This window comes from Limulus polyphemus, unplaced genomic scaffold (genome assembly GCF_000517525.1).
Source record: "Limulus polyphemus unplaced genomic scaffold, Limulus_polyphemus-2.1.2 Scaffold533, whole genome shotgun sequence".
NCBI classification, from domain to species: Eukaryota; Metazoa; Arthropoda; class Merostomata; order Xiphosura; family Limulidae; genus Limulus; species Limulus polyphemus.
In genome coordinates this window covers 471104-484960 of record NW_013666143.1, presented here as the reverse complement: position 1 = coordinate 484960, position 13857 = coordinate 471104, and the positions used below count along the sequence as shown (strand labels likewise).

General features: G+C 30.9%; 1 protein-coding gene across 1 annotated transcript in view; it reads left to right on the top strand.

Annotated features, from left to right (window-relative positions):
- Nucleotides 1-251: 251 nt before the first annotated feature.
- LOC106458927 (protein SEC13 homolog) overlaps nucleotides 252-13857 on the top strand; it is a 16121-nt gene continuing 2515 nt past the window's right edge. The window contains exons 1-7 of the mRNA XM_013918495.2: nucleotides 252-441; nucleotides 2171-2215; nucleotides 4369-4484; nucleotides 6604-6755; nucleotides 8490-8623; nucleotides 9382-9521; nucleotides 10250-10367. Coding sequence (XP_013773949.1) covers nucleotides 439-441; nucleotides 2171-2215; nucleotides 4369-4484; nucleotides 6604-6755; nucleotides 8490-8623; nucleotides 9382-9521; nucleotides 10250-10367 — 708 coding nt within the window. The 5' untranslated portion in view covers nucleotides 252-438. The remainder of the gene's footprint in view (nucleotides 442-2170; nucleotides 2216-4368; nucleotides 4485-6603; nucleotides 6756-8489; nucleotides 8624-9381; nucleotides 9522-10249; nucleotides 10368-13857) is intronic.

Sequence of the window (13857 nt, the reverse complement as noted above, 5' to 3'; positions counted from 1 at the left end):
AGCCTTCGACTTTTTTCTCTTGTTATATTTTGTGACATTTTAAGGAAAAGTTTTTGAGATCATTGTTTATGTGATTCGTATTTAATATTAATCGCTTTTCTTTAAATTTTAAATGGTTAAGTCTGAATATAATGATTATACTTAATTTTTCGTAATTTTATCTAAAAGTGTTTTGTATCGATTTATTCAAATTGTCATATTTATATTAGTATTAGAAACTTAAACCTTTTGGTCTCATCTTGGAACGTGTTTGGTATTTTCTGTTACATATTTTACTTGAATTGCAACGCTGCTGACGTGTTATACGCCACGTTAGGCACTAACCAAGGAATTAACTTTGTTATTACTTAATAATAGTTTCTTAACATGAAAGTGTGGACAGAACCTTTAAAAAACCTATAAAATTGAGTACAGCTGTTTTGAAACGAAGCGAAAACCATGGTAAGTGTATATAATCATTAGTTTTGATTTATTGCAGCTAAATAGTAATATTACTAATGAGAATATTATTGGAAGATCTTGCTACTACTAATAGTATTACTGAGTAGTAGTATTATAGCTGAGAACTGTGTATACTGCTATACAAACTCGCAATCCTACCAAGTAGGATGTTAAGGTTTATATTTGATGCAGTAAGCTTAATACTGTTGTTTTAATCATGCTTCGCTAGCAAAAGACGTTCTCACAACTACTACTGACTTAATGCTACATTCTTATTTATAATTTAGTATCTGGACTGCTACAGTACCAGTAGGTTAGGCCTAAACTAAGAGGGTAAAGGTTAAAGTGTTAAGTTTAAACATGTTAGAATGCGGCGAATAATCCAGTTTATACCTGAAACCCAAAGCTGAAGATGAATTTCAGCGATTTTTTCAGAAATTAATTTATAGTTCTGTGGTTACACTAATACCAAAGTTAGTAAATAGTGAAACTGATATGCAACACATCTTAAAATGGGGACAACAGAATTAACTACACCACTTGATTTTCAACTAAAAGTAAAACTTGCACACAGCTGTAATAGTATAGTGATTAATAAATGATTTTTTTTTATGTATTATTCATGTCATCTAACAACTACATGGCCAGGATGTATCTTCCATATTTAAAAGAATGTTTCTTGATCTGACAAATTTCTTAATTTTCTGTTCAGATTTTCAGTAGCTAAGTGAGACTGTATGTCCACTGTTCCCACATTGTTGGCAGATTGTGTAGTTGTGTTCAAACAAGCATGGAGATAATTCAGTCTAGAGTAAGTTTCTACTCTTGATGCTGAATTTCTTGGTTTATCATGAAAACTGGATTAATGATAATCTGAAATAAATGAAAGGCAATCTACCAAGACTAGGCCTTCTACACAAGTTAATGTCTTCCAATGAATGTTTCACCTACTGAGCTACTAAAACTTAAAGCTCAAGCATACAACTCCTGGTTCATTACAATTTTTGCCTAATTTGTTCAGAAGTGAATATTAGGGTTTTGTTCCTATGATTTTCTGGCCACCCTTAGTACTAGGCAAATATTAGATTTATGCTTTTAAGAGTAACAGACATAGATTTAATATATTTTTACTAAGATATGCAACTACTGACCGCACATCTTAAGTGCTTTATTTGTAAGTAGAATGATACCATTTTGTCATACATAATACAAGATTAAACAAATATTATATTGGAAAGTCAACATTGTTAATCCAGACATTTTCCATTGTTAAATTTAAAATTTATTGTTATTAAAGTATTAGCAATTACATGATTTAACATTTAAGATATTTCTTACAAACTTATCAAGATAAGTTATACTTGTCAGTTTTGTCTATATTGGAATTGAAGTATGAACTTTCTCATACTCCTTGTTTTGGGCATTCTATGTTTGTATAAAATGTCAAAATGCTGAAAAAAATGTTCATGTACATTGGGCATTTGGGAAACATTATATTTCATTTTTTAGGTCTGATTCTAAAAATTAAAATGTTTATGAAAACCTGACTGTAGTTTTGTTAGTTTCTCGTGTATATTGTTTTGATTACATAGTTTAATGTATATCTGTTGCTGCTACATCCTCTGTTGGTACATGTGGTAATTCAGTTTCAATGAAAGTAACTTCAAGCCAAAGTGTTTTGTGTTTATATCTATGTTTACGACAACTGATGTATTTCATATTTTCTTAGGTCTCACTCCAGCAAACAGTTGATACTGCACATGAGGATATGATTGTAAGTTGTGTATTTGGATTAAACAGCTTTCTCTAGATAAGTAGTTGTTGTTGTTGTTTTTACTTAACATGTTATAAATATGAATTGAAAGAAAATATGAATAATTTAAATCTTGAACTGTAAGGGATATATATAAGAAAGGCCACTTGGCTATTGAATTTCATTCATCATCCAGAAAATAAACTATTCGTTCTATGTAAATTTTGAAACAAACTTAAGTATAACCCTTCACATCCTTTTGCCTATCCAACTAAGGCCTAACATTCACATAATTTGGAGAGAAGCTTTTGAAAGTTTAATAAAAGATGCTTTGCAAAATCATTTAGCAAAGTTTTTGAAGAATGCTTTTTAAGAAAACTATAGGTGTAGGGATAAATTGGCTCATTAGGTTGGAAAGTGGCTGGATGGAAGAAAGCACAGTTGTTATAAATGGAGTTCAGTCAAGCTGGGTTATTGTCACAAGTGGAGTACCTCGGGGCTCATTGTTAGTACTATTGCTCTTTTTGATTTGAAACAATGGTGTAGATGAAGGAATGGTCAATAAATCCCTTAAATTTGCTGTTATCAAGGTCTTGGTTTTTGCTAGCTGTGAGGATTTAGATCATTTGGAGAGTTAGGTGAATACATGGCAAACAACATTGAATTATATTAAATGAAAAGTAATGCATGTGGGTTATCTTTATTTAAGTAAGTGTAATTTTGATGGGAATAACTTTAACAGTGTTATAGAAGAAAACAATCTTTGTGTTCAAGTTGATTTGTCTTCAAAGCATTCCAAACAATGTGCTGTTGCTGGAAGGAGGGCAAATAGGATTTTAGGTTTTAATTACAGAAATATTGACTACAAGTATAAAGAGGTTATATTTCCTTTATATAGGTCACTGGTTAGGCTACATTTAGAGTATTATGTTCAGTCTTGAAGAAGAACATTGAATTGTGGGAAATGGTTAGGAAGAGAACTACTACAGTGTTATCTGAGATGCAAAGTTTGTCATATAAAAGCAAGTTATAATCTCTGAAATTGTTTTCTGTTTAATAAAAAAAGTTAGAGAAAATCTGACTGAGGTGTTTAACATTGTTAATGGAATTGATCGTGTCGATGCATCAACTTTTATATTTCAAACTTAAGGTTAGTTTGGTAGAACTATGGGACATGTGTAAATGTTTTCAGGGTAGGAGTCATCTTATTCTTCTAACAAGTTGGTTGACTTTTGGAATGGGTTCCGTTCATATGTGGTTGATGCAGTAAATTAACTGTAGTTTAAGGGAAGGTGTGGTAAATACTTGATAAGGGCTGGCTTTGCATGTTTTATTTTCATTTTAAAGTTTAGTTTAATGGATGGGATGGCCTAGATAGATCGAGAGGTCTTCTGTTGTCCTTACATTTTGTTAATTTCCTCCCCAAACGTTATTCTTGCTGGGAACAAAAACAAAGTTTGGATATTATTGATACAATATGGTCATTGCCATCTTAATTACTAGTTTATTAAGTTGATGCTGAATACCTAAAATTCCAACAGTTAATGTTCAACCTACATGTAAATGATTTATTCTTACATAAATTATAAGAAACTTGCAGTCACTTGTGTACAGTTAAGCTCAGACTATGACATAATGTTGTATTCTTAATCATGTTGTATTGATGTGTATTTGGTAGAAAAGTTGATAATGACATGCCAAAGAAATGAGTGTTTAAAGATAAATTAGGGTTTGTTTGTTTTTTCTCTTTCCACCCTGTGTGTGTGTGTATATATATAGTATACATTACTTGCCATCACACCAGCTTTCCAAAGGGCTTTTTGCAGTCACTTTATTTGAAACAATACTATTTAGTATGCATGGTTTAAGGCTACTTAGGTTTAGGAAATTATCAATGACTCTTCTTGTGCTAATATTACATTGCATGATAATACAGATGATTTGTGATCTGAAAGTAAAGTAACTTTCATTTTGCTTAATATGGTGTATGTAATTATTACCTTATAGAAGTAGAATAGTACTTCATAATTGGGTATGATGCTGTAATAATAATGTAATTTGAAAGACCTCTAATTTATATTGTGATAACTGTTGTTTTGGATATGATATTAAAAATGTGTAGTGTGTGTATAATTTTTTTTTCTTTTATGATGAACTCTTTTTGTATCGACCAGCATGATGCTCAGATGGACTACTATGGGACTCGGTTGGCAACTTGTTCATCTGATCGATCAGTGAAGATATTTGAAGTTAAGAATGGTACTCAGAAATTAATAGCTGATCTGAGAGAGTAAGTACATTTATTAGTGTAAACTGCTTCATTTGAAAAGAATAAAGTATCCCATCCCTACAAAATGTGAAGCTTGTAGGCCTAGAAAAATTTTTTTTTACTTGCATAAAGTTAATATCAGAACTGTTTAAACATTACATTAAACTACAAAATTATTTTGCATTACCAATACAAGTATGTCATCTGTAAGTATTGTTAAGATGTATGCCTAAAGTTAACTTTTGCATGTACATTTGGGACAAATTAAATAAATAATGTGGCTGAATCCTTTTTTACTTATTCAGACAGTGTGTATTTGGTTATTAAACTGCTATTAAAACCAAATTGACAGTAGCTATCATGAGAATTTGTATAATACAGGAAGTTTTTTAATCTGGTTCTGAACATATCATTAGTACGAGCACTTGTGATTTTGTTCACATACAGATTCATACAGATTAACCCTATGCATAATATTATGTTAATAAGCCAGAATATAAATTTTTAATCCTTTTTGCTTTGCTGAGATATAAACAAGAAAATCTAATCCACATGCCATGCCCCCTCCTATTACATCCTGTCTTTCAAAAAAATATCTAATTATACGACATTACTAATGGTCACATTTGTAACTAATAAAAAGACCAACACTGAATGTTATGGCTGTCAGTTTTGTTTGAGCCTTAAGTCAATTTTCTGTTGGACCTCAACTGGTGTGGACCTGAGACATTGATAAGAGAAGTTATAAATTTTAACCTATTTATAGGTTGGTTAGTTAGCCAGATACATTACAGTATTTTTCATACAATCTAATCTAGTGAGTTTTGGGTTTTCTAAAATTCATATATGAAAGCTATATGAATTACTTTGTTGTAGGGTAAAAATATAATAGGGATATGAAAGCAGACCATAAAGTGCAAGCCATCCTAAAGCTAAGTTAAGCTCTAAATTTTTATCTTTAAGTATATTTTGTATTTATTCTTGTATGTTTTTAACAAAAGTAAATAAAATTAAAAAAGTAGTTATGTTATAAAAGAAAACTATTTTTTTCCTCATGATCACTGCTTTAGGACTGCATGAGGAATGTGTGTAGTTAGATTTTACATGATGCAACTTGAAACATTGTTTACTCTAAACTCTTTGTACTCCCACTGGGTGATTTGTTGTTTATGGTAATTAGATATGGAAAGTTAAGAGATCTAAATATTTTAAAATAAATCATTGTAATTGTCTATTACAATCTAGTCTTTCTAGAAAATAGGTTGTTTTTTTTCATATTTTTGTAACTTTTACTACAGATGGTTTTGCTACAGTTAGTGTTAGGGTAGAGAAAGTAATAATGTTTTTATTGATATAATACGTATATTAACTTAAGAGGTTATGGAAACTGTAAAATATGTATTTTTATTCTTAGCTTAAATTGCCTTTTATTCAAACTGACTCAGTAAAGGCTTTATAAATTCAGACAAATCTGTAGTAAAAATAGCTTATTAAAAAGTGATTATTGTTTTAAGTACAACAGACTTCATGTTTATTAAAAGCATGTTATACTTTGTGAAGATACTCATAGTAAATTCAGAAGTATAGGTGTTGGTTCGTTGGACTGACCTATGAGCATAGGGTTAATATGAATGTTAGTTTTATTTTATGATATTATTTTTGTAAATATGCTGTATGTGTATCACTTATTACCTAAATCATTCTGCATACAGGTAAACGTGGTATGCAATTGTAAGTATTAGTCAGAGGGTATCTGTTAAGTCATTGTAAACCTTAAGTCTGTTTTCATGAATCATTCTGCATAGAGGTAAACGTGGTATGCAATTGTAAGTATTAGTCAGGGGGTATCTGTTAAGTCATTGTAAACCTTAAGTCTGTTTTTTGCTACAAACTTTAACTTAGATTTTATTTTATTTTTTTCCTTCTTCTCAAAAGCATAGATTTGATTACTGTTATTTACACTTGGTGTTGAATATTTGATTATTTATTATATAAGTTTGAGAATAAAATTCTTGAACTAAACTTTTTACTAAAATGTTTTGGAACTAGTTTCTTTCATACATGCTTTTGTTTTCAAGTTTTTAATGACCCCAAACTTTGCATTAAAAAAATTCATTTAATTAAAATAACTTTCTCACAGACATGAAGGGCCTGTCTGGCAAGTAGCCTGGGCTCACCCAATGTTCGGCAATATCCTTGCTTCTTGTTCTTATGACAGGAAAGCCATCCTCTGGAAAGATTGTGGAGGAGAATGGAAGAAAATCTATGACCATGTTAATCATGATTCTTCGGGTAGGTATAAGCTGTTTTCTAATCTATCTTTCATGTTGATGTTCTGCTTATTTGAACAGAGAATCATAGTGAATAGATTCAAATTTGTTTTTGATCTATTTAAGTACTTGTCAGAGAACATGAACTAGTAAATCTCATATTTTTTAATTTTACAAGTTATGTTTAAATTTTACATTAAAAGGGCATTGAACACATAAAATTTGCTTATTAGGTGAAGTAATTTTTAAAGTTATTGTCAGTAAAATAACCGTTATTCAAAAATTTATATTTTAATTTAGTTTCCTGTTCAAATGTTTAAAATTTTATCTGGAGAAATGTTAAAAAATACTCAATATAGTTGATTTCCAAACTGGATATTTAGTGGAAAAAAATTGTCAATAAGAACAGAATAAAATTTTTTATGCTAACTACTTTGTTTTTTTTTGTTTGTTTAAGTAAAAAATCTGCTAAAAATGGGACTTTTGGGACTTTAATTATATGAAGCTCAACTGTGTACTGCTTTTCCTATAGACAGTGTGAAAAATGGCAGGAAGATTAAGGTTTTATTGAGCTAATGTTACACCCAAGCATAGGTTGTTTCTAGCTTTGGATGTTGGGTTATTTAAATACTTTTGTGTTTTGTTAGAGCAGTTTTGAAAAGCCAACTAGAGCTACCAGAGAAGGACAGTAACAGATTCTTTTAATAGCTGTCACCATCTGCAGACTTCAAGTTTGCCTTGCTTGGGAGTTTCTATCTTTTTGATCTGCTTGTTCAGAAGAGTCCTGTTGTCACAACTTGTCTGTACTTGTAGTCGTCCTTTGGAGGTTTGAGGTCTGCCAAACCTAACTACAGTGTTAACTTGACATTTGAAGGTTGCCTGTGCTCTGTCATTTAAGCTTCTTGTGTGTTCATTTTTTCTTGTAGAAATTCTTCCTTGCATTAGCTTTTGCTGGACAGAGGAAAGTAACTTGGTTTTAGTGGGTTAAAATTGGAGATTGGTGGCATGTTTTTTTACCTTATTTCCCAAAATATGCTGCTTGTTAACAAGACGGATTTTTTAAATACTGTGTATCTTCCCATTGTCTTTCATGTACTTTGCAATAATATCTGTCTGATTCCAACCTTCCAGGGTTATAGGATATGCACATGGATCTGAAATTCCATTTTTTAAAGGAATTAGATCTCTGTTTGGGCTGCATCACTTATAGTGTGTTATGAAAGAATATTTAAAAGTAAGTTTGTGTGCGTGTGAACGTATTGAAGTTTCTCTTGTGAAATATATAGTTTAGATAGTTGTTTGCAACTCGCTTGACTTGTCCTTCATGTGTAGACTCTACTGGCATGGTGATAAATTAGAAACAATGTGATGGATTCCACATGAACAGCTGATTTCATGAATGATTGATTACAAAACCATGAGATGGTCTTGATAGTCACTGTGATGACTGAAAGTTGATTGAGAGCTGCATACATATGAAATTAAAAGAGCCACATTCCAGTTGAAATATGAAATACTGTTGCTAAGATATAGTGCAAGAGATGGTATGTTGTAAAAGGAAATGTAATGTGTACTGTAAGTGGATGATAAGGCTTAGCAAACTCTCTTACATGTACAGGTAAGAAAAATTCTAAAAAAGCTGAGTCGGGTAAACTTGAAGGTATTGAAGTCCAATTCTGGGCAACTTTGAAAATGAAGCTTCAATTACATCCAGTGATGGGAAGTTATAATCTACTTTATTTCTGTTCTCTTGTAGTTAACTCCCTCTCTTGGGCACCACATGAAGTAGGCTTAATGTTGGCTTGTGGGAGCTCAGATGGTGCTGTATCAGTATTGTCTAGTTCAGGAGATGGAACTTGGGAAACCAAGAAAATCAATAATGCTCACACAGTAAGTGTCGTACGACATTTGGTATACTATTTATTTTTAATATGTATAACCATATAAATAAAACTAAGAAAACCTTCTCACAGAAATTATCATACAATTATATTTTAATGTACAAGATTAATAAAGTAAGTCTCTGCTGTTGTGTTGTAGAGCATTGATTTGTTTGTAAGATGTTTTGGTCATTTTCCGTACTTAGTTTTGCATACAACAATTGTTCCTGATATTATATTATGCAATCTATAACAATCCATCCTAATTATGTCATGAAATCCACCATAGTAATGATGAAATTATATATACTTGTGCTTTTCTTTAAGTTTCTGGTTTGACATTTTTGACTTGTAAATAATGTAATTATTTTAAACTTGTAGATAATTCTGCTCTTCCCATCTATTACTGGTTTTCATCAACCTTTCTAGAGTTGTTGAAAGTGCATTGTTGCTCTACCTTTGTTACCTGGTCAGTGTTGTGCTGTGAACAAAATTACCTCAAAATGAGAAGTATAGATTTTTTAATCTTTTAATGAATCATTCAGCTATTTAATATGCTAAGTACCTGTAGTGTCTTTATTGAGCTATAAGCATTTGGCCACATCAGTCACAATGGCATTTAGCTACAATCTGTTTGTAAGTGAAACTTTCACAGGTAAAAATGTTTCAAGTTTTAATGCAGGCAATGTGATGCCAACATAGTAAATATTCATGTTCACTGTAAGAGGTTTAGATGTAGTAAGTAATTAAACTGCTTGGTTTATATAGATTGGCTGTAATGCTGTCAGCTGGGCTCCTGCAATAGAACCGGGATCATTGGTAGATCAAGCTCCTGGACAGAAGCCTAAACTTGTGAAGCGGTTTGTCACTGGTGGTTGTGACAACTTGGTTAAGATCTGGAGATGCATGTAAGATGTGTACTGTTTTTTTTATAATTAACTTGAATTAGTTAAAAGTAATATAAACATGTACTTACTGTAATCAATCTAATAGATTTGCCTACGAACATCAATCACAAATGTCATTTCAAATAACAGATTAATCAAGATTAGTGTATCTGATTATTCTGTTTATCCAAGTAATCTAAAGATTACCATTATGCTTTCTTTATTTTTGGTTGGTTAAAGGTTGTTTAGCTCAATTAATTATTGTCACAACTCATAAAAAATAACTAATTAATTGAAACTATTGTCTCAAATTATTATTTTCAACTATCCAAGTCTTTTGTTAGAATAATCAGTTATTTGAATGTAAGTTATTAATAAACCCAGTATTTATCGAATTCCACTAATAGGACAGCTCTAAGTGTAATTAAAGATTGGACCTTATACTTTCCCATTTTTTCACTGATTGTTTCTGGAATACTCTGTTAATACTTAAACTGCTAATTTGTGAGTAGTATTAATGTATATATGGTTTATCTAGCTGAATTTCTTGGTGTATATTACAATTATAAGGTCTCATAGCAGAATGTCTTTGAGATCTCGTGCTTTGTAGAATGTCTTTTAACATAATTGTGATGTAATTTTAAAGTGTACATACGTACAATCAAGGAATGAATCTCTATACAGAATTTGACATATTTCTCTTTGCATTTTAGATGTATATTATTATAGTTTATTTTTTTTTTTGCCAGGGAGGAAGATCAATGGATGGAAGAACAGAAACTTGAAGCCCACTCTGATTGGGTGAGAGACGTAGCTTGGGCTCCCTCTATTGGCTTACCTCGCAGTATTATAGCCAGTTGTTCGCAGGTAATTAGGTTTCTTAAAAATGTGGTATTGGGATATTATAATAACCAGTCCATTTCTAATTATTTTGCTTAAGCAACTTACAAAACAGCCTGTTATAAACTACCATTACTAGCCATGATACTTAAAATTACCTACTTGTCTATATACTGTTGACTACTGGTTGGGTCCACGTGCTGAATAACTTTTTTATACTTGTCACAATGTAAATGCTAACTAAATTCAGTGAAATGATTAGCTTTCTATGTAAAGGAAACACCAGAAGTAATTAGTGGGATTAATTGCAACATTGATGGCATTTGTGTTTAGTGTTTTGTGAAAATCATGGAACAAATGCCTTGCTTTGTTGTAGTTCATCATTGTTTAAAACTGGGAGGTCTTCTGTTGTTGTAGTTCATCATTGTTTAAAACTGGGAGGTCTTCTATTGTTGTAGTTCATCAGTGTTTAAAACTGGGAGGTCTTCTATTGTTGTAGTTCATCAGTGTTTAAAACTGGGAGGTCTTCTATTGTTGTAGTTCATCAGTGTTTAAAACTGGGAGGTCTTCTATTGTTGTAGTTCATCATTGTTTAAAACTGGGAGGTCTTCTATTGTTGTAGTTCATCATTGTTTAAAACTGGAAGGTCTTCTAAAGAAGATTAATGTTAGTTAGAGATGCTATTGTTTAGTCTGAGGCTGGTTTAGACAGTAAGTTATTCCTTATCAATAGCAATAAGTAAATGCCTGTATCAGAAGTTATCATAATGTCTTAATTATACGTGGCTGTTAACCATTTACATGACAGTCTGAGTGTTTGGATATATTTATCTTTTATTTCTTTATGACTTATAACAGGAAGTTTGAGCTGGATCTTTTAAGATGTGCTGTTTGGTTTAAGAATTAATTTTGCTGAGTATTTAACAAATCTTTTACTGCTCCTTAGAACATTTAAATGATACCACTAAAATATTTAATGAAACAAATTTATTAAGCCATCATAAAGCAGAATATACACAGTCCAAATATAATGCCAGGCCCAGACTTTTAAAAACAACAAACTTGGAACATAAACTTATCTCCATAAAATAACCTTGACTGAAGAATAGGATCTTGGTTACAGACAAAGTTAGGAAAACAAACCATAGACTGAACTTGTGAAATTCTCACAAAAATATCTATCTACTTAACAACACCTACGATTCTCTAATTATGACTCTTAAGCGAGTAATTTCGACAATTACTATTTAACTCAACGAATCCTTCAAAATAGCAAATCTGTGAATTTTTGTTACTTTGTATCATATTTTAAATGTAACTGTTTCATATTCACTCTTTCACCATGTTAGGAAAACATACATTATAAAATCAATTTAATACAAAACACTAATTCTAGTACTTTCTAAAAATGAACTTTTCTTCATCATTGGCAAACCTGATAAAGAAAGGTCCCATCTTTTAATATTGCTGTATAGATAGGGTTTTGTGTTTTTGTCTTATCTGTATATAAAATCATCTTAATTCATACAAGTTTGTGTCCATAATGCTTCTTTGAATGTCTACTTCTTTAGTTATGAAGCTAAAGTGGTAGATGTTTAAAAATTCTTAGTATTAATTACTCATATTTTGAAACTTAACTGTTTCATTTTGAGTTTGACTTTCAGATTGGTTTTTAGTTCATAAGATGTTTCAAATTGTAATTCATATAAAACAAGATTAAAGTATTAAGTTGTCTTTAGTGAGAAAGCTAATTGATCTATCTTGAGAAAAGTGGCTGTTGAGAACAGCTGTTATTAAGAAATATTGTAGATTTTTGGCTAAATCGTATGTTTTACAGACGTTACAACAGTGATATTGACCCACTTTCACACTTCCCGTGACCCTTGTAACCTTCTCGGGTACATTAGATACCCTTGACAACTACAGTATAGCCAGCATGTGTCATAAATAGCGTATACAAACTTAAGTGTATGTTCCAAAACTTGGATGATATCTTTATAAAAATTACTTTGTTTTGTTTTATATATAAATTGTCAAACTGTCATGTTCCATAGGTTGTAACATAGTTTCACTAATAAAAGATGGTGTTTTAGATTTTATAACTATTACAAATCTTTAAGGATCTGTTCACACTTCTTACTCATTCCTGAAGAACGGTCTGTTTTCCGATGGTGCTCTGGTTATGTCTTCTCCTTTTGGAATATTCTAGTTGTGAATTCTTCATATTGCACACTTACAGAATTCTAGCAATATGTCCTGACTGTTTTTAAATTTGCCACATAAAGTTTCAATGTAAACTAATTGAATTTCTACATATTTTACATAATACATGAAAGATCTTTTAAACGTTAGGACATGTAACTGTAGTTTATAATTTTGTTTCACTAAGACTGTTACAATAATCAAAACTAAACACAAGATCACTAATTAGTGAGCACTGATTTTTTTACAGTCTTCACTTGCAGAAAGCAATAGTTTCAGGAACTGTTACAGTTGTACAAATTATGTTTGTAGTGCAAGCTTTAATAAAAATGTTGTTACAGAAAGCAATACTTTTATTTAATTATTCCATTGTGTTGTTTAAGCATATGTCAGTGGTTTTATCCTTGTAATTTGGGTTGGTGTGTAGTGATTTTCTTCTTGAATAAATTGGAAAGCCTTGGATTTGTAAGCTTGTAATTAAATGTATTTCTGATTTATTATCTAGAAAAAAAGATTAAGCTATTGTTATCCGGATGACAGCTTTACAAAATTTGTGGAAACAAAAATTTTCCTAACTTCTTTGCTAAGAAAGCTTTGGCTCATAGAGCATTCTGGCAGATTAAGTTCTTGTGGCAGTTGTTTCTTTTAAAGCAAGGTCCATAAAAATTAGTATTATATTTAAATTTGTCAGTAGGAGATAATTCTTGCGTTTGTGTTATTTGATACTTGAATGTGAAAGTACAGTCTACTTTGAATGGTTTAATCTGTGCAAAGAGTATATTAACCATGATGAAGGAAAGGATGACTAACTTGAAAATGTCCTGGTTGATTTACTTTAAATTTAAAAGTAAGTGTTAATGAATTATTTCATTTCTTTAGATATCATAATTTTGTTTTGAAATCCTTGTAGAAATTTCCTTCATTTCTCCTAATTAGGAGATTCGATTTGTGTACATTATGAGTAACTTTTCACATTTGTGTTGAAATTGTTGCCCCAGGTTAAATGTTTTGTATTTGAGTGAAACAGTTTGTATAGAATTATCTTAGTGTCTGGAACCCAAAATGAATAGTATATATACACCTGGAAAAAAGTTAAGCACCCCCTGTGTTTATCAAATGAAATTATGCATTATTGGGCACAAGAAAACAAGATTATCACCGTAAAATAACAATTTTTAATTTACATATCATGACATCAAAATATGGACAGTTTTCACGCTTAAAATTATCTTTAATAAGTATTGTCAGTGAAAGCTCAAAAACGTTATTGAATTGTCAATAACTGTTGCAATGTCTGTGGAGGAGGCTCCAAAGCC